This window comes from Elephantulus edwardii, unplaced genomic scaffold (genome assembly GCF_000299155.1).
Source record: "Elephantulus edwardii isolate Elephantulus edwardi_28Jun2011 unplaced genomic scaffold, EleEdw1.0 scaffold00116, whole genome shotgun sequence".
In the NCBI taxonomy this organism is placed as follows: Eukaryota; Metazoa; Chordata; class Mammalia; order Macroscelidea; family Macroscelididae; genus Elephantulus; species Elephantulus edwardii.
This window is the reverse complement of record NW_006399866.1, coordinates 3,561,355-3,581,879: the sequence shown is the minus strand read 5'-3', so window position 1 is coordinate 3,581,879 and position 20,525 is coordinate 3,561,355. Positions and strand designations below refer to the sequence as shown.

Below are 20,525 nucleotides of genomic sequence, written 5' to 3'. Positions count from 1 at the left end.
ACTGGTGTTCCAATTTCTGATCTCCCCTTGAGGTGAGGTTCATTAAAGGTCACAGATACTGCTGGCTCCAGGAGTAAGATGTCTACCAGCCCAGCTTCATGATGTCAACACTCTTCAGAATGCAATTTCTGGGCACCTGGTAAGTAAGCCTTGAGTGGTTTCTGGGAGGAAGTGGTTAAAAACCAAGAAGGCGATTAGAGAGATCCTGGATTAACAGAAGGTAGGAGGAAGGCTCAGGGTTGAGCTGGAGCAGAGTCAAGGGTCACTGCCTTATCCAGGGTCAGAAGTGAGAGCAAGGAGACCTGGGGCTGTGCTTGGAGAAGTCCCAGAGTGGTCTGCTGGAGGCTGGGGTAGGAGTGAGGCGGGGCCTAGAGAGGCACAAATAATAGGACTAGCTTGCTTTCTGGGTAAAGAAGGGTTAAGGCCTCCTGTGCCTGCCAGGCTGCAGCTGGCCACTCCTCCTGAACTTTCTCCCTCCAGAGCGTGGGCATCTAACACCCAGAGCCATTCAGTTTGTTGTTATCCTCATGGCCTGCCTGAGCCCCTTGCAGCTCCAGAAGGTAGGCACCTATAATGTGGGGGAACTGGGAGGGTTAGGTAAGGGTGGGGGCTCCAGATCATGGGTCATTCTCAGGAACTCAGTCCCATCTCCAACCATTGCCATTTTAAGGCAGAGGAAAATGAGGCCCCATTTTCTGCACACATGATTCTAGGCAGCCTGGCCATGAGAGCTGAGATGTGAGTGTGTGTGTGTGGAAGGGGTGTTTGGATGTGTGGGTTTATGTGTGGTGTATGTATATGTTACCAAAAAAGGATAATAAAGCATTAAGATCAGCCAATCAGGACCAGGCCACACTAATGGGGGTAGGGCCTGAAGTGACCAGACCAGCTATGAATTGACTGCCACTTGGAAACTGGTGGGGGCATCCTTCCCATTCCCATTTACAAAAAACAACACACTTTAACCCATGGGAGTTAGAGTGACACAGGCATAAAAATGCTCATCAGTTTGTACCTGAGAAGACAAGAAAAAGGCATTAAATTATAGGAAATAAACATCATAAAGTCCTATACTGAAGACATTTTTTAAAATGTTTTTTTAAAAACCACACAAACAAGCTTATTCCTGTTGAGTTGGAATCAACTCATAACTGATCCTCCAGGAAATTTTCCAGGGCTTGAAATCATAGGGAAAGAGATTGTCTAGTATTCTTCCTTGGAGCCATTGGTGGAATCACACTGCCAGAGAAGTGCTGCGTTTGTGTAAGCAGCACAACTCTCTTAACCATAAGGCCACCAGAGCTCCTTCATGCTGGAGACTGTTAATGCTCTGATAGTCAACCTTAAAGTCTTGGTTGAAATAAATCATAATAGCTGCCAATTAGCAAGTGCTCGTCATATGTCTTATAAAGAAGCAAATCTTTCTGGAAGCTGGACTATAATGAAGAGAAATTTGGCATCAGGATAAGAGGAAGACTCAACAGCAACCTACATTATGCAGATGACACAATCTTGTTTGCATAAAGTGAAAAAGACTTGATGCACTTGCTCAGAATAACAAAGACTATAGCCTTCAATGTTAATTACAGCTCAGCATCAAGAAATCAAAAATCCTCACAACTAGACCAATAGGCAACATCATGATTGTTGTTACATACCATCAAATCAGAACCAACTCATAGCTGTACCTTTAGTGAGTTTTCAGAGGCAATAAAACTCACAGGAGGAGATTGTCAAGTAGCTGGTAGATTTGAACCACAAAAAGAACAAGTAAGTCTATCTTGGAGGAAGTAGAAGGATGTTGCTCCTTAGTGGCAAGGATGGTGAAACTTGGTCTTACATATTTTGTGCATGTTGTCAGACCTTAAGAAAAGACATCATGCTGGTAAAAAAGAAACAGGAAGAGAATCAGTAAGATGGAATGGCACAGTGACTGTAACAATGGGCTCCAGCTCTGTGAGATGGTGAGAATGGTGCAGGAGGGCAAGCTTTCAGTCTATTGCACCCAGGGTAACTATGAGTTGTAGTGGACTCAAAGGCACCTAACAACATTTTATCCCAGAATCTCTGAATGATGCCAATAGTTAAGAATTACAAAACTAACTGAAACAGTGGCTGTTCAGACCCACATCAAGGCACCCGGTGAGCTGCTTTGGAAAGCTCACAACCTTGACAATTCTGTAAAACACAGTTAGTTATCCTGTGACACATATGGAGTAACTGTGAGTGGATATTGACTGGACAGCAATTAACAACAGACTAGCAAGGTCCCTGGGCCCAGGATGAAATAAGTAGTCTGACAGTTTGAAAACACCAAGCAGCACCACAGAAGAAAAGCTTAGTGATCCAGTTCCATGAAAGCAGGAGCAAGAAAATCCTGCGGAGTTCTGCTCTGCAGCACACGGTCACCTCAATTCAGAATGAACTCAACGGCAACTGGTTTTTGGTTTATATTCTTCCTTATTTGGGGAGCAGAGAGGATTCCCATCTGAGGGTCATCGAGAAGAAGCACCTTGCTTCAGAGTGCACTCAGTGTGTAATATTATCAGTTTGCAACCAGTCTGTGTTTGTTTCACAGCATATCAGGAACATATTCCCCTGCTAGTAAATGCATCTCTAAAAAAATATTCTTATCAACGATGCTATGTTACAATGTAGAGAAAACATGATTTGTTTAATCCCCTGGTGCTAAACGTGTAAATTATTTCCAATCTCTTGCTTTCATTAAACAATGCTCAATCACTTTGTGCCCTTAAGCAACTCCCAAAGGAAGGATTCCTAGAAGTGTTTTCTGAACCAATGGAGTGCAGTTTGCTATTGATGCCCCAATTCCCATGGAAGCAGTTTTCAGCTTCATATTATTATGAAGATTACATTCCCAATTTACAAAGCAGCCCGAGAGACAAGAGAGCTGTAGTGACTGGAAGTGAATATTCTAATGTGGTGGTGTGTAGAGGCCAAATTTGGTCATCTATGAAAAGCAATGGGAGTGAGGATGTGGAATTATAATTGGTAGTCAGACACTTTATGATAAATCCAAGGTGGAACTTCTAGTATCATTGTCAAGGCTCAAAAATTCACTCAAACTCATTACTATCTGGTCAGAATCAACTCATAGGTGACCGTCCAGCAAGTTTTCTGAGACTGTAAAGCGCATGGGAAGGAAATTTTGGTGGTAAGGAATTAGGCTGCCACCAAAACGTACACAGTTCAAATACACCAGCTGCTCTGGGGGACAAAGATGGGCAGTCTCCTCCTGTGCTATTTACTGCATCTGGAGGCTCAGCTATGGGCTAGTTCTGACTTTATGGTACACAACAACCACAACAACAAAGCACTGGGAGAGTGCTCATCTTTCTTCTGTGGAGCAGCTGGTAGTCTTTGGGTTAGCAATGCAACACCCTGTGGACTATGCCCCCAGAGCTCCCTACCTGTTAAGGATGTTGTTGATGATGTTAGGTGCCATTGAGGTGATTAAGACTCTTGGCAACTCTGTGAACAATAGATCTGAACTTTGCCCTGTTCTGTGTATCCCTCATGATCTCTGACATACTCTAGTCCATTGTTACAGTCATTGTGCCAATCCATCTCATTGACGGTCTTCCTTTCCGTCACTGACACTCCACCTTTCCTAGCATGATGTTCCTTTCCAAGGACTGGCCCGTCCTAACAATATGCCCAAAATATGTGAAATGAAGTTGCATCACCATCTTTGCCTCTCAGGAGGACCCTGACTGCACTTTGTGCAAGATGGACTTGTTTGTTCTTTTGGCAATGCATGGGATATTCAGTACTCATCTCAAATACCACAATTCCAGGATTTTGATTCTTCTGTCATTCTTATCCATTGTCCAACTCTCAGATGCAAGATGCAAAGCAAATTATTGAAAAGACTATGGCTGGAATCAGATGCACTTTAGTCTATAAATGCATATTGTTTTTCCTTAGCACTTTGCTGAAATCCTTGACAACAGAGTTTTCCAGTGCAAGACACCTTTGGATTTCTTGACTGCTGGTACTGAGGATGTTGACTGGGTCCAAGCAAGATGAAATTGTCAATGTCAATTTTTTTTCTCCATCTATCATATACAAGTAATCTTACTGAAGATTATAAAAAAATGCCTAAAATTACTCATTGACAGAGAACTGCCAGAAATTCAAGCTGGATTTTGAAGACGCTGTGGCACTAGAGATATCATTGTTGAAGTAAGATGGATCTTGTCTGAAAGCAGAGAATACCAGAGGGATGTCTATTTGTGTTTTACTGACTATGCAAAGGCATTTGACTGTGTGGATCTTGACAAATTATGGCTAACATTGAGAATGGCCATCCCAGAACACTTGATTGTGTTCATGTGAAACCTGTACCTAGACCAAGAAGCTATTGTCCGAACAGAGGAAGAGAACACTGCATAGTTTAAAACCATGAAAGCTTGCTAATAGCCATATCCTTTGTTCCTATTTGTTCACTCGGTGTGCTGAGCAAATCATTTGAGAGGCTTGACTTTATGAAGAGGAATGTAGCATCAGGATTGGGGGAAGACACATTAACAACCTGCTTTATGCAGATGACACAATCTTGCTTGCTGAAAGGGAAGAGGACTTGAGACACTTGCTGCAGAAGATCAAAGACTGCAAGTTTCAATATGGGTTAAATCTCAACATCAAGAAGACAAAAATGCTCACTTATTAAGGATAAGACTTTACAATTCTCTTTAAGCAAACATGTACATATTCCTTCTTATCTTCCGTAATAGCCTCAGCGCATGAAGACTAGAGGCAAAGCAGACTGTCATTCAACTTTAATCCCTCCATTGACTGTCCATTACACTTGGAATAAAAAACTCAATACCTTGCCTGTGCCTGCAAAATCCCTTGTCATCTTCCTACCTCCTCTCCTGTCCCTACCTTCATGCTGAGCTACCTCCTTATGTTCGGGAACTTCAAACATCTGATTCCCTCTGTTTGGAATGCTCTTCTCCATCTCCATTTACTGATGCTGTTATCCAGAAGATTCCCTCTTTAAGGATAGCATTTCCTCCTAGCTGCTACCCTAAGACACCTGGGGTACTAAAGTGTGCCTGACCCAAGCTATGGCATTTTCCATTGGCTTACAAACATGCGAAAGGAAGACAATGAATAAGGAAAAGCCAAGAAAAATTGATGCCTTTATATTATGGTGTTGGTGAAGAGTACTGAATGGATTGTCAGAAGAACAGACAAAGATGGTAAGACTTTGTCTCATATGCTTTGGACGTTTTTATTAGGGGGAGCAAGTTCCTGGAGAAGGAAAGAATTCAGGTTAAAGTAGAGGATCAGCAGTTCGAATCCACCAGATGCTGTGCTGGAGAAGGAGGTGCAATCTCCTCCAGTGCCAGTCAGACCAGACTCAACAGTGTACACACACACACACACACAAACAAACACACAGGGTCAGCAAACAAGAGGAAGACCCTCACTGAGATGAGTTGACACAGTGGATGCTCAGTGGATTCAACCATCGCGATGCTCATGCTCCTTAGGGTTGCATAGGGCCTACCAGTATTTTTAGTTGAACAGATAAGTTAGGTCGTATTTCCACAGGATTGGAGCCAATTGGCCCAGAGGAGCAAAAGCACCTCCCCTTTTTCCTTCTTTCATGTTGATTGCTTAACCCTGGGTGCCATATACCATTGTCAGAACGGAGAGCAGAACAATGACCAACACATTGCAGCTGCTGACAGGGGAAAAGGGTCAAACCAGATGTCATAAGGAGGCCATGAGGGAAGGAAGCCGAGCCTCATTCCTGCCTGTAGTTTCAGGAAGATGGATACCTGGTTCTGGAAGGATTCCTGTCTGCAGAAGAGTGTGTGACCATGCAGGACAGGATTGGTGAGATAGTGGCCAAGATGGATGTCCCTCTCCATTGCCGCACAGAATTTTCTACCCAGGAGGAAGAACAGCTCCGAGCCCAGGTAAGTGGGGCAGATGAACATGGGATCTGGCTTTTGAATGGGCAGATCAAATTTAGCCCACAGCTAAAACAACATTGTGGTGGGGAGCTCTGGTGGCCTAGTGGCAAGGAGCTGCAACTACAATCCCAGAGGCAAATGGTTTGAATCCACCAGATGCTCTGCCGGGAAAGGAGGGACAATCTCCTCCTGTACCAGTCAGATCTGATTTGATGGTACACTCACACAAAAATAATAATAAAAAACACACACACACAAAAAAAAAACCATTGTGGAAGGAAAGACTCCCAAAACCCATGGGCTGTAACAGACTCTATATGGCATGAATGTATGAAAAATCAAACCCACTGCCATCTAGTTTGGTTACAGTAACACTCTCCTGGGCTTCTCAGGTTGTAAATCTTTCTCCCACAGAGCTGGTGGATCCAAATTGTCAACCTTTTGATGAACAGCATAACACATTTTACACTAGGCCACCATGGCTTCTATGAATGTATATCATGGGCATTGTTGTTGTTAGGTTCTATCAAGCCTGTGCTATAACTCATAATAACCCTGTGCTATCAGAAACTTGCCCTATCCTGCACCAATCTGACATGATGTGCCATCCCAAGCTCATTGTTGTAATCTTTATGTCAATCCATGTCTCTGAGCGTCATCCTTGCTTTCTCTGACCTTTCTACCTTTTGACCTTCTACCTCTGACCTTTCTACCATTTAATGTCTTTTCCAAGGGCTGGCCCCTCCTAAAAACATGACCAAACTATGTGAGATAAAATTTTACCTTTTTTGTCTCCAAAGAGCACTCTGGTTGCACTTCCTCCAAGAAGGGGAAGTTTTTTTGCCATTCCATAGAATATTCAATGCTCTTCACTAACACCACAATTCAGAGGCATCAATTCTTCTTTGGTCTTCCTTGTTCATTGTCCAACTTTCAGATACATAGGAAGCTATTGAAAGTGCCATGGCTTCCATTAAGTGAAATTAGATGTCTTTAAACTGACATCTTTGTTCTTTAGAACTTTAGAGAGGTCCTTGACAGTAGATTTCCCCAGCACAACACATCTGTTCATTACTGGACTGCTGTTACCATTGGTTTTGATTGTGGATCCAAGTAAAATTAAATCATTGACAACTTCAATCTTACCTCTCTGTCTTATCCTGATGTTGCCTATTGGTCTAATAATGGTGAAGATTTTTGTTTTTTTGATGTTGAGATGTAATCTGTAATGAAGGTTGTAGTCTTTGCTTTTCTTCACTAAGCACTTCAAGTCTTAAAGAAGATGTAAAGACTTTCTGCAAGAAAGGCCAACATTATTATTTCCATTTTATAAGTGAAGGTAAAGAAACTCAGGCAAGGTGAGCTTTGCCCTAAATCACAGTTATTAATTGATAGAGGTAGCATTTGAACTCAAATGTGCCTGAAACAAGTGCTGTTGTGGTGTAATTTCTCAGCAGTTCCCCTTTCACAAAGTACTTCTTGATGGTTGTCGACCCACGTGAATGAAGTTATTCTAATGGACAGAACTCTGCTTATTTCTCCCAATTTGATATTGTTAGGTGCTGTTAAGTCAAGTATGACTCATACCAACGCTATGAACAACCAACCCGAACCCTGCACTATACTGTACCATCTTCATCATCTCTGACGCACTAGAGCCCATTGTTGAAGTCATCATGTCAATCCATCTCTTCAGGGTCTTCCTCTCCTTTAGTAACCCTCCATCTTTCCAAGCATAATGTCCCTTTCCAAAGAATAACCTCGCCTAGCTACATGTCCAAAATATGAAAGATTAAGCTTCGCCATCTTTGCCTCCAAGGATCAATCTGGCTGCACCTTTTCCAAGACATAGCTATTCTTTTGACAATATATGAGATATTCAGTACTCTTCTCCAGCACCACAACTTTCTTCTGTCATCCTTATTCATTATCCAGCATTCTGATATGTAGCAGGTGATTGAGAAGACTATAAGGCACACCTTAGTCTTCAAAACTGACATCATTGTTCTTAAGTGTTTTGGAGAGGTCCCTGAGATCAGATTTGCACAATGCAGTATGTCTTTTTATTTTCAGTATGTTTTTTTATTTCTTGACTGCTGGAACCGAGGATGTTAATTGTTGATCCATGCAAGCTGGATTGACAGCTTCAATTATTTCTTCATCTCTCATGACTGTTGGTCCTGTGGTGAAGATCTTGTTTTCTTGATGTTGAGATGTAATCCACACTGAAGATGTAGTCCTTGGTCTTCTGTAGCAAGTGTTTCATATCTTCCTCATTTTCAGCAAGCAAAGTTGTGTCTGGCCTTCGAATGGGTGCCATCTTCATAATACAGGTTGTTGATCAGTCTTCCTCCAATCCTGTTTGACATAGATAAGTTGAAACTCAATAGTTCTGGTAACCCCCTGAGGTTTGACTTTATGAGCTTGTCTGTTGTAGGGAACCAAAAGTACAGATCAGGCTTTTGAATGAGCTTCAACTCAACTCACACCTGTACTGGGGAACTCCTGCCATCTGGTGCACAGAGAGTGTATTACAATGTCCAGAAGTCTTGCCTCCCTGGGACTATGGATAAAGGTTTACAGAAAAACTATTTCCTCCAAATAAACACAAACGTAAATTCAAATTCACTGTCATTGAATTGGTTCCAGCTCATAGCTATTCTTCATTGGGTGTCCAAGGCTGTAAATCACAGCAGGAAGAAACGGACCGTCTTTGTCCCATGGAATGAATGGTGGATTCAAACATCCAGAAACGCTTGGCCTTTAGCTTAACGCTGTGGCTCACTCCAGATTCAGCCACCAGAGCCCTCTTTCCTCCTAATTCATCTAACTTGGCCAATGCCTGCCTTCCAGTTGAGGAAATGAAGAACTAAGAAATCCTGCTCGAAGGAGTAAAGCGGCTGAATTTTGTGCTGAGAATGTTGGTGACAGAGGGGAGGGAGAGATGGGAGAAAAAAGTGTATATATATCACTTTATGAACTTTCACATTCACTATTCATCTCGTGACAAGCTTAAATGAGCACTAAAAAATGAGCACCAGATCCACGGGAGAAGAAGGGGCAATCTCCTTGTGTGCCTGTCAGATCTGATTCGATGGTACACAATTAAAAAAAAAACAACAAAAAAAGAATGTTAGGGATCCTGTTCCTCTCTGCCGTCAAGTTTATCTCTACAATTCATTTGAGGAGTTCTGTTTTAACCCTGCAAGTTGTGGTACAGTGATATGGCATATCAGTCTTCAAAGAAATAGATATGAATGTTATCTTTTCATTGATAATTTTTGCCCTATGGAGAGGCTACTGTTGCATCTATTTGTAAATTAATTTTAGCATTCTTTATTGCCTATATAAGAAATCCAGGTGGTAATATGGAGGGCTGTGAACCAAAAGGTCAGCAATTCAAATCCACTGACTGCTCCAAGCAAAGGAGTGAGATGTCAATCTTCTCCTGTAAAATGAACACTGTCAAAAACCCAATGGAAGGGAGCTCTGATGGCCTAGTGGCAAGAAGCTGCATTGCAATCCAAGAGGTGCACGGTTCAAATTCACCAGATGCTCTGCTGGAGAAAAGGAGGGCCAGTCTCCTCCTGTACCAGTCAGATCTGATTTGATTTAAATAATAAAATTAAAAAACAACAACAACCCAATGGAGAGTCACTGAGAGTTTGAATCTAGGACAGCACTGCATGACGTGAGTATTACTCAGTATGTGAATTGTGATTCTTTTTTTTTCTTTTCCATAATTATATTTTATTAATTTTCATAAACATTTACAGAGATTTTGGGTTTCCATTCATTCATTGTTGCACTATTCTCTCTACCCTCCTCCCAGTTTGTTCTTGTCCAAATGCCACAGTGCTTGTCAAAGCCAGTTCTGATTAATCTTCTTTGTCAGTGTGTCCTTTGCCATTCCCTATCACTCCTCCCTGAGAGAGACTTCACCCTGAGTCATAAGGAAAAGGGGACGGCGTATTCTCTTAGCTACTTCCTGCTGAAAAGGGACGCTGTGGGTTTCAGGGTGAAGATCTTCTCTCACTATTCTAAAGGGCCCCTTTGGCAGTAGGAAACACATAGACTATTATGGAGATTGATTTTGGGATTTAGATGCACTCTTATTGATTGTGCTTGGCCGTACATGTTCATATCCTTGAAGATGTATCATGGGGGTGTTGCAACCTAGAAGACACAAATTTGACTAACAAGTTATAAGTACATGAGTCCAAAAATTATGGAAAAGTAAAAGAAAAGATTCTTTCATTGTTTTACAAACCCTCCCCCAGGTCCCCTCCACCATGCAGCCCTCGCTCTAGTCTCCTGTGATGACAGAAATACCTAGTTATATATCTCTTTTAAACAGTTTTCTCCCTCCTCTGTTTCAGTGCAGTATACATTATTGAACCCATCTTACTCAGTCTCTCCCCAACCCCAAGGACAGTCCCATTCTACAACAGTGGCATCATGTAATATTTGTCCTTTTGTGACTGGGATATTTCACTCAGCATAATGTTCTCCAGAGTCAACCATTTTGAATAATATTGCATGAGTTCCTTGTTTTTTAATGCAGCATAGTATTCCATTGTGCGAATATACCACAGCTTCTCTAGCCATTCGTTTGTTGATGGGCACTTAAGTTGTTTCCGAATTGTGATTCTTGAATTCTCCTTTGGACTAGAAACAAAATCACTGTGGTTCCCTTGCTAAATGACAATTAACAAGTTAAGTGAGATCTTTGACATATGTACAGCATTGTCATTTTTAGTATTTATTATCAATTATGCTCCCTTAACTAATTTCTCTCACCTTGACCCTAGTGTATTGTTGTTGTTGGTTGCCTTCGAGTTGAGCATGATGCGTAGTGACCCTATGAACAAAAGGCCTGAAGCCTTTCTATAAATATTGATACTTGTCAAAGTTCATAGAGTTTCTGGAGGCATGTTGTTTAGGAAGTGGATGCCACTCCTGGACCCTAGTGTATAGGAGCTAAGAATATCAAATAAAGTTTTTAACTTTCAAAGTGGGAAGAGCTTTGAAAGGGGCCAGGCAGGTAATTGAGATGAGTCATGTGGGCTGAATCTGAGAGCAGATGCACACATGAGGTGAGTGATGGGGCTGTGGCCACCCAGGAAAGCCAGGTGGTAGGGTTGCTACCACTCAGCTCCAGTTATGTCACCACATGGGATAATTAGTGCAGCCTGCATTTGTAAAATGTTGCCTGTTGGTGAGAAAGACACATACATAGGCAAATCAAGGATGGCTGAAGTCATAAAGAAAACATAAGACCTCTTCCTGGAGCATTATTTAAGGATACTGAGAAATTTAAAATATTAAAATTAACCATAGTATCTTGGTTAGGAGATTTAGGATCATGATGTCTTTCTTTTTTAAAACTTTATATTGGTTTTAGTGAGCAGAATCATGCTTTCATGGGCCAGTCCAGTTAATTAGTCTAGTAATGTGTTTAGTGCTTTCGTTTAACTCTTGGTTTATCACATAGTCCCTGGGGTTTCAACAGCTGGGAAATGACATCCAAGGCACAATTTTTAGTTTCTATTCATCCAAACAGAGGAAGAGAAGCAGCAGGAATACATGGAGGAAAAGGAATGTGTGACGAATGGCTCCATGAACAATTGTCCCCTTTGTCATGAGACCAGAAGAACTGGATAGTGTCCAGATGTCATTACTGAACATGTTGATCAAAGATAGAGCAGAAAAAGAACAATAAAATAAACCTCCCCAAACCCAAAAAGACTATCAGCAGAATCCTGATCAGAAAGCAGAAATTGCAAAACAGAATTTCTAATGTTCATAGACCAGAGGCTTTCCGAAATTAAGAGCTGGACCTTAACAATCCTCATAAAACACAACAAAAGTTTAGCTTAACCAATTTGTAAAAGAAAAAAGTCTGTTTTGAGCATTATGCTCTTTTAATAATATTCCATAGGGAATAAAAGTGACAACTGCAATTTGAATGATTGGACAGGAAGCTTAGGAGGCAAGGAGTTTATGTTGCTAATGAGAAACCACTTAGAAAAAGAGGGTGAGGATGGGTGCACAATTTGAAGACTGTAAGCAATGTCACTAATTAACACACATAGAGAAACTGGTGTTAAGTTACGCTGTGTATATCCTCAACAACACCACTAACTTAAAGATAAAAATATTGTGTTGTATATATATATATGTTGTTTGTTGTTGTTATGTGCCGTCGAGTAGCCTGCGACTCATAGCGACCCTATGTACAACAGCCCTAAACTCCGCTCTGTCCTGTGCCAATCACACTGTCTCCGACACTCCCATCCCAATTATCCCAGTCACTGAATCAATCCACCTCATAGAGGGCCTTCCTCTCCTGCGCCGTCCTTCCACCCTCCCAAGCATGATGTCCCTCTCCAAGGACCGGTCTCTCCTCCCTACATGTCCGAAGTAAGTTAGACGGAGCCTCAGAATCCTTGCCTCCAAGGAGCCACCCAGTTTAACCCTCTCCAGGACAAATCTATTTGTTTTCCTAGCAGTCCATGGTATTCATATAAAAACAAAACACTTGCCAATCCAACAATTTCTCCATATAAAATTCAACAACATATATTACACTCTTCATATTTAGCCATAAAAAGGACGAGTTATTGAGAAAATAGAAAACGTGTAATAATAACTAATATTAAACACTAGCAATGCCCTCACTAAAGTGGTTTTTTTAATATAAAAATAAAAGTCAATATTTACATGGTACATACTTCATTCTAAATACTATACTAGAGTTTTGCATATCTGAACTTCAAACCTTTACAACAAATGTCCTGTGATTGGTGCCATTGATAACATCTGTATTTTACAGATGAAATTAAGCTCAGGTAAGCTTAGTGAAGTGAGCCCCTGTGGCCTAGCAATAGGAAGCTGCACTACAATCCCAAAGGCATGTAGTTGGAGGCCACCAACCACTCTGTGGGAGCAGGATGAGCAATCTCCTCCTGTGTGATTAACAGCCTCTGAAAACCCACTGGAGGGTCAGCTATGGGTCGGCTCTGACTTTACTGTACACAACAACAAGAAGTTTAATAACATGGTCATGGTCACACAGCTAATTGGTGCCAGTGCGGGGATTTGAGGCCAAGTGTTCAGGAGCCCTGCTGGCACAATGGTTAAGTATTTGGCTGCTGAAAGGTTGGTGGTACAAACCTATCAAGCTACTCTGTGGGGTCACTACAAGTCAAAGTCAACTCCACAACGATCAACAATCTTAGCTCAAGTCTGCTCTCAGTAGCAGCCTCTGACTGAAGCTCCCAACAATTTGGGGAAATGTAAATGCTATACCATGCCTTTTATACAAATGAGAAAAACCAAGAGCTGGAGAGAGAGGTTAAATGAGTTGCCTACCTAAGGCTCCCAGGGAACAGTCCCATTTTATTCTAGTGCTTGTTTTCTTAATCACTATCAAGTAGAACATAAAACTTGCAACCTACTAAGAAGTTTAAAAGAAATTTTGTTGTGTATAGCATCTGGCTGTTTGTTTCCAGGCAGTTGGAGTTTCAGTTCCCTGTCTTGTGTGTGCTCTAATGACCAAGTTTAAGAAGCATAGAAAGAGTCCTGTTAGCTGTATGCAGGGAGGAATTGTCTGAATCCTTCCTCCCTTTTTGCCAGACCCTTCTGTTTTCTCGACCCTACCAATGTCTTCTCTCCACAGGGCAGTACAGACTACTTCTTAAGCAGTGGTGATAAGATTCGATTCTTCTTTGAGAAAGGTGTTTTTGACAAGGAAGGTATGGAGGTGGGGAGGTGGGGACCTGGAGGTATGAGAGGACCAAAGTGAGAGTGGCCTAGACTTGGGTATCTGTCTCCCAGAGCTGGAAGGGTGCGGAGGTCAGCTGCCTGTGGGAGGATGCACTGGGCTTCTTCTGCCCTTACCTGTTTCTTTGCCACAGGCAATTTCCTGGTCTCTCCTGAGAAGTCTATCAACAAAATTGGCCACGGTGAGTAGGGCACAGGAGGACATGAGGGAAAAAAATAGAGAAACTGAGGTCTGAAGAGATTAGGGCCCATGCTCAAAGACCACAGTTGTTACTCCTGGATGCAGGCTTCCCTGATGGTCCTGCTCTTATACATCTTATGGTGCCAAACACATGATGGTCAAGATGCCACCACTACAGCCTTAGAGGTGTTCACTAGAGTTCTCTTCCAGGGCACATGGCACATGCAGGCCTCTCTGTGCCATGTGGTCTGGGGATGATCCATACCCCCAGGAATGGGGGTTCCTAGGTCTTAGGAGTAACAGTTCCCTGGAGTCTCCTCAAAGGAAATATGGCATAGTTCCTATTCAGTTATGCTTAAAACTAAGCCAGGAAATCCTCACTTTTTGAATGAACAATAATGATAGTGAATGTTGTTATTGTTATGTACTGTCAAATTGACTATGACTCATAATGACCCTACGAACAATGGATCTGAGCCCTGTCCTATCCTGTGCCAACCTCATCATCTTGAATGCACTTGAGTTCATTATTACAGTTACTGTGTCAATCCATCTCATTGAGGGTCTTCCACTTTTTTGCTGACCCTCCATCTTTCCAAGCATGATGTCCTTTTCCAAAGCCTGGTCCTTCCTAACAACTGACTCAAAGCACATGAAATGAAGTTTCACCATCCTTGCCTTTCAAGAGTGTCCCATTGCACTTTCTCCAAGAAGGACTTGTTTGTTCTTTTGGCAGTTCATGGGATATTTAGTACTCTTCTCCAACACCATAACTCAAAGACATCTATTTTTTGTGTGTCATCCTTAGTCATTGTCCAAGTTTAAGATTCATAGGAAGTAACTGAAAAGACCATGGTTTGAATCAGGTGCACTTTAGTTTTGACTGTTGTGTACCAGGCCCTGGACTAACGCTGTACATATATAATAAACCCACTGAGTTCTCCCAAGAGCCTTGGAGGCAGGGCTATTCTTTTGGCCCCTATTTTACAGAGGCTGACAGGAAAGGAATGGTTACCCAAGGCCACACAGAGTGAGCAGCAGTAAGGAGACTGCTACTAATGACAAGCCCCTTTGAGCCTTGTATCCCATGACGAATGGGGAATCAGAGCCGGAGAGAAGTTCCAGACCACAGAAAGGTCAAAAGTAAAACCAGGAATAGGATAAAGGCTGGGATGGGATATAGGACCCTTCATTTCATTATAAACAAGCAGAAGGTTTAGTGTACACACAATAGGTGATAATGTGACAGTGAAGCTGGAATCTGGGTGCCCTGAGCAAGGCACTGGAGGGATGCATGGGGTGGGTCAGGATCTGGCCCTTGAATTGACTTCTGTCCCTGCAGCTCTGCATGCCCATGACCCGGTCTTCAGGCATGTTACACATTCCCCCAAAGTGCAGGTGAGCAAGTGATGGAGAGAGGGTGAGGTTGGTGGGCGTGTGGGCAGGCCAGCAGATGACGTCACCTCTGCCCCCTTCCAGGCCTTGGCCAGGAGTCTGGGCCTCCAGATGCCTGTGGTGGTACAGAGTATGTACATCTTTAAGGTGAGCACTCTATCTTCCCACACCATTGTTTCCCTTTTGTACAACAGGCACAAAGCTTACCTCAGTTCCTTCTTACATTGGGCCCAAAAGTGCTTCCCCATAGGATTGACTGAAAACTCAAACTCATTACCATTGAGTTGGAACAGACTCACAGCTGACCATCCATTTTTGAGGCTGTAAATTGCATGGAAGGAGATTGCCCATCTTTCTCCCAAGGAGTCACTGGTAGATTTGAACCACAAGAGAGGTGTGGGCTTTACGTTAATAGAACAACTCCTTATGGGCTAAGCCACCAGAGCTCCCATGGAATTATGAAGTGACTTACTGAACACAGCCCATGTAACATTGGCCCTTGTCACTGAGTGATCAGTTAGGATTTGTTTGTTGGAGGAACAGTGCTTCCCTGAATGCCCTCCTCCTTTTTTTGCCTGTTGAAGTGTTCTGTTCCCCTCTGTTTAAGGCCCAGCTCAGTGCCACATCCAAGAACATGTCTAGATCCCTTAGAAAGAAAGGGTTCATCTCTCAGCCTAAAGGCATAACAGTTGGCCCCATTACCGCCTCTCTTTCTAGCCCTCATTTCATTCTACACTGTGCTCTCAGGCTCGCACATGCTGACTCCTGCTTAGACTGCTCCTTTCCTTTTGTACTGGATGCTTTTTCACTTTGCATCCTGAGCAAAAGTGTTGAATAGTTAGCTGTTGGGTGAAATTTCTGGAGGTGAACACGTGGAGCCAGGGCAGGGGCATCACACTAGACTCAGAGTGAATCCCTGTGCTCCACACTCTTTGCTTTCTCCTGTCCTCACCAGGATCCTCCTCTCTCTTTCAGCAACCTCATTTTGGCGGTGAAGGTGAGCAGAGAACAAGCACAGGTGGGAGATTGGCACATTAGTGGCTGCAGGCCATAGGAAGAAAGGAAAGCTACTACTGCTGAGACACCTGTAGGCAGGAGCTTAGACCAGGCTAGGAAGAACAGGAGCCACTCTTCATCCCTTCCCAGACAGTGGGTTGGGAAGAAGCTCTGGAGCCTTTGGCACAGTGGCCCCCGCTATCCTGCCAGCCACCCCTTGTCCTAATTGCTGTCCCCGGAGAGTTTTGATTCAGTGTGGCTGCACAGGTCTGGGGAATCTGCATTTTTAGCAAACTTCCTGGGAACTCATCCAGCATAGCAATTACTGATTTAGTTCCAAAACCTATTAGAGACACAGATGCCCTTTATAGGCCCCACTTCTACTTAAATACCTCTAGTAACAGGAAGTTCCCCTTACAGACAGGTTTTCCCACCCTTGCATTAGGCCTGTTTTACCTCCCTGTGACCACACTCTTCTTCCTGTCCTTCATTCCAAGGACAGTTTGCTGGAGCACTAGCCACCTATTCCCTGAGTCTTCTTAGAAAGGCACAGCACCCCGAGTTCCTTCAGCCATTCTCCCTCCCTGAGGTTTTGAGGCCCTCACCGTTAAAGTGCAATCATCCAGATGGTCAAAATCCCTCTTAAAGTCTGATTCTCAGAAAAACACATGATGTGTCCCAGGCAGGAAGGAGGTAAGAAGATAGGAAGGAAGTGAAGCCAACACCTGCTTTACTTTCTTCCTTCAGACTTTATGGTGTTTTTGTTCAATGTTTTTCCATTCTGCCTGGGCCCTAGCATCACTTGGGCAGTTATTTAAAAATAAAGATGATGGGCTCTGCTAGCCTCGTGGCAAGAAGCTCCTCTGCAATCTCGAAGGCATGTGGTTTGAATCCACCAGATGCTCTGCTGGAGAAGGAGGGGCAATCACCTCCTATGCCAGTCAGATCTGATTCAATGGTACACAAGAAGAAATATAACAATACCGTAGGGGAACTCTGGTGGCCTAGTGGCAAGAAGCTGCACTGCAATCCCAAAGGTGCACGGTTCGAATCCACCAGATGCTCTGCCGCGGAAGGAGGGACAATCTCCTCCTGTACCAGTCAGATCAGATTTGATTGTACACACACAAAAAAATAATAAAATAAAAATTTAAGAAATAACAAAACTGAAAAGAAATTTAAAAAAACCAACCCAAACGATTCAGATCTATAGCCATTTTAGAAAGGTGAAACATTGTCTTCATGTACAATTTAAAAAAAAAAGATGGTTTATAGTCATTTCCCTCTTCGTTTTTATTGTCGGTAATTTACACCACCTACTGGACCATCTGGTGGCTGGAGGCTGCTTGACCCTGGCTGAGAAGGTGGTTTAGTTACTTGTCTGAAGTGAAACAACAGTAGCAAGTAAGCAATATCAGGTCCTGTGCTAACTAAGCCTCTTTCATACATCATCCCATGGAATTTTGCAGCAGCCCAAAGAGGAAGGCTATTGTTGGGGTCATTTTACAGTTTGGGAGATCAAAGATTTGAGAGGTGTGCTCGCTTCAGCAGCACATATACTAAAATTGGAACGATACAGAGAAGATTAGCATGGCCCCTGCGCAAGGATGACACGCAAATTCGTGAAGCGTTCCATTTTTTTTCCTGTTTAAAAAAAAATATTTGAGAGGTATAATTTCTTGTCCAAAAGACTCTGACAAGAAGGGGTAAGCTTCTAATAGGTTGTGAGGAAATAGGCCATCTTCAGGTGGGGGTGGCCAAAAGGGTGGAACCCTCACTCCCTGTGGCCTGCTGCAGTCACCGCTCACCAGGACGCCTCCTTCCTGTACACGGAGCCCCTGGGTCGCGTGCTGGGCCTGTGGATCGCACTGGAAGATGCCACACTGGAGAACGGCTGCCTCTGGTTCATTCCTGGCTCCCATAGAAGTGAGGACACCTGTCCCTGCCTTCCCACCTGTACCCTCCTGAGCCACATGGAGTGAAGATGGGCTAACGGCTCAAGTTTGGCTTACAGGTGGCGTGTCAAGAAGAATGGTCCGGGCCCCTGCCTCTTCAGCACCAGGCACCATCTTCCTGGGATCGGAGCCAGTCTGGGAGAACAGCCTCTTTGTACCCACACCTGTGCATAGAGGTATGAGGACTGGAGAGGGTGCACATGGGTCCCTTCTTCTTACCACCAACACCGATCATCTGAGACATGTGATGTTACCAAGGTCAGAGCTAACTGGACATTTAGCACTGTAATTAATAGCACAGTCTCTGGATCAGGCTTAAATCCAGACTCAAGCTGCTTGGGGTTCTCTGAGGCTCAATATTTTCTTCAATGTAGAAGGAGAAAGAAGTTCTGGAGTGTTTAGCTGCTAATTGAAGGGTCAGTGGTTCGAACCCACCTGAAGCTCTGTATGGCAATTGCCTCTCATGTAGTTTACAGCCTAGGAAAGCTGGTGGGCAGTTATACTTTGTCTTATAGAGTTCTATGAAATGGAATTGACTCTGTGGAAGAGGACAACAGCTTGTTGTTGTGTACTGTCAAGTGGGAACTGACTCATAGCTGACCCTCCAGCTGGTTTTCAGAGGCAGTTAATCATACGGGAGATGGCCCATCCTTCTCCCGCAGAGCACCTGGTGGATTTGAATTGTGTTGCTCTGGTATTTCAGCACAGTTTTGTACCACTATGTCACCAAAACTCCCACTAGAAGGAATAAGTATATGAGATGATGTGTAGATGTTTGCATCAAATTTGCTTGGTGCACAGCAAGTACTCAGTAAATGCTGGCTATGAGCCAACACTTTTCCTTTCAGGAGAGGGAAAATTGAGGTCCAACTCACTATTCACTGGTTGAAATCATTGCTGGTTGGCTCAATAGAAAGAGACTTGTTTAGCAAACACCACAGAAGGTGGTTCTTTTCCTGACTTTTTGGGAGCTCAGACCACAATGTAAAGGACTTGATCTCAAGGAGGAGAGCCTACCTTTAAATGGCACAGCTTCTGACCCTGGAACAGACTTCAGGAGCTGAGCAATTAGAGAAGGGAACAGGATGGATGAGAACGGGGGTCAGGACACGGAAATACTGGAGGAAGAAAGACCTGTGTCCTTTCCTGTTCCGGGAAAGGAGAGTGTCAGCTAGTGTTCCTCAAGGCCCAGTGAGGGGAAATGATATGCCTGGATCCTCACCAGGGGCCCTCATCCTAATCCATGGAGAAGTGGTGCACAAGAGTGAGCAGAACTTCTCCAGCCGCTCGCGTCAGGCCTACACTTTCCATCTCATGGAGGCTTCTGGCACCACCTGGAGCCCAGAGAACTGGTATGACAGTGAGTAGGTGTGTATGCCCTGAAGGAGGTGTCAAAGCTGAGATCCACCCTTCAAGATCATTTCCTTTCTCCTCTGCAGGCTCCAGCCAACAGCTGAACTGCCTTTTCCTCCACTGTATATCTGATGGCTCTCAGCAGGATTGAGCCACTGTCCCTCCCAGGCCAGGCCTACCTCCTGATCTCCCAACAGCAAAGGCTAAGTCCCACCTCTTTCCTTGGGCTTTCCTCTGCAAGTGCCCAGAGGCAAGAGGTGAGTGGTAGGGCAGCAGATGGACTCAATGGGAACCACTGCTAAGATCTTGTCTCCCTGCCTCCTCCCTGCTCCAAAATATCCTCCCTCTTAACTGGCTTCTCACTTTTCTGTCCTCTCGGATAAACTTTGCTACGTATTGTGTGAGACACTGAATAAAAATGACTTCTAAATGTAGCTTCTTGGTTCATTTTGTACGAATAGCACTACTTTCAAGTGAGTTTGGAAATGAATGAATGTCAAATCCAAATCCCATTGCTTAGCGGAGTGGCTTAGAGTGTCCAGAGGTTAGGCATTGGCGTCATGGGCTGAATCCACTGCAGTTCTGTTTTTTTCTGGGCTTTCGTGTTTTAAATTGAAACATTTCACCTAAAAACAGAGGTTTTTAAGCTTCCTTTGAATAAACAGAATGCCGACAACACAGGGCCTAACATTCTTAGCGGGGAACTGCCAGCCGGAGCTGCGTCTTTAGAGTCACAAGTGCTGAAGTCCAGCATGGTTCCCATTTACCACCTTCATTCATCTCTGCTACCTGCCTGGCCTTGGCAGGTGAGGTGGTAATTCTGATTTAGCCCTTTGCTCTATTCATGGCCAGACCAAGGCCCAGAGGAAGAAGCCCTTTCCCAAGGCCACTGGTGAGTCACTGGGGCAA

At 43.6% G+C, this 20,525-nt stretch overlaps 1 protein-coding gene across 1 annotated transcript; it reads left to right on the top strand.

Annotated features, from left to right (window-relative positions):
• The first annotated feature begins 527 nt into the window (after positions 1-527).
• On the top strand, positions 528-19,748 carry PHYHD1 (phytanoyl-CoA dioxygenase domain containing 1). Its single transcript, XM_006892478.1, has 11 exons — positions 528-560; positions 5,796-5,954; positions 13,633-13,708; positions 13,871-13,918; positions 15,260-15,315; positions 15,397-15,459; positions 16,288-16,309; positions 18,106-18,234; positions 18,323-18,439; positions 19,489-19,615; positions 19,703-19,748. The coding sequence occupies exons 1-11, from the start codon at positions 528-530 to the stop codon at positions 19,746-19,748; spliced, it is 876 nt and encodes a 291-aa protein (XP_006892540.1).
• Positions 19,749-20,525: the final 777 nt, after the last annotated feature.

Coding starts and splice junctions, on each gene's coding strand:
- PHYHD1 (XM_006892478.1), top strand. CDS start 528: ATGGCCTGCCTGAGCCCCTTGCAGCTCCAGAAG. Junction 15,460..16,287: donor AGAGTATGTACATCTTTAAG/GTGAGCACTCTA, acceptor TCTCTCTTTCAG/CAACCTCATTTTGGCGGTGA. Junction 18,440..19,488: donor ACCCACACCTGTGCATAGAG/GTATGAGGACTG, acceptor GATCCTCACCAG/GGGCCCTCATCCTAATCCAT.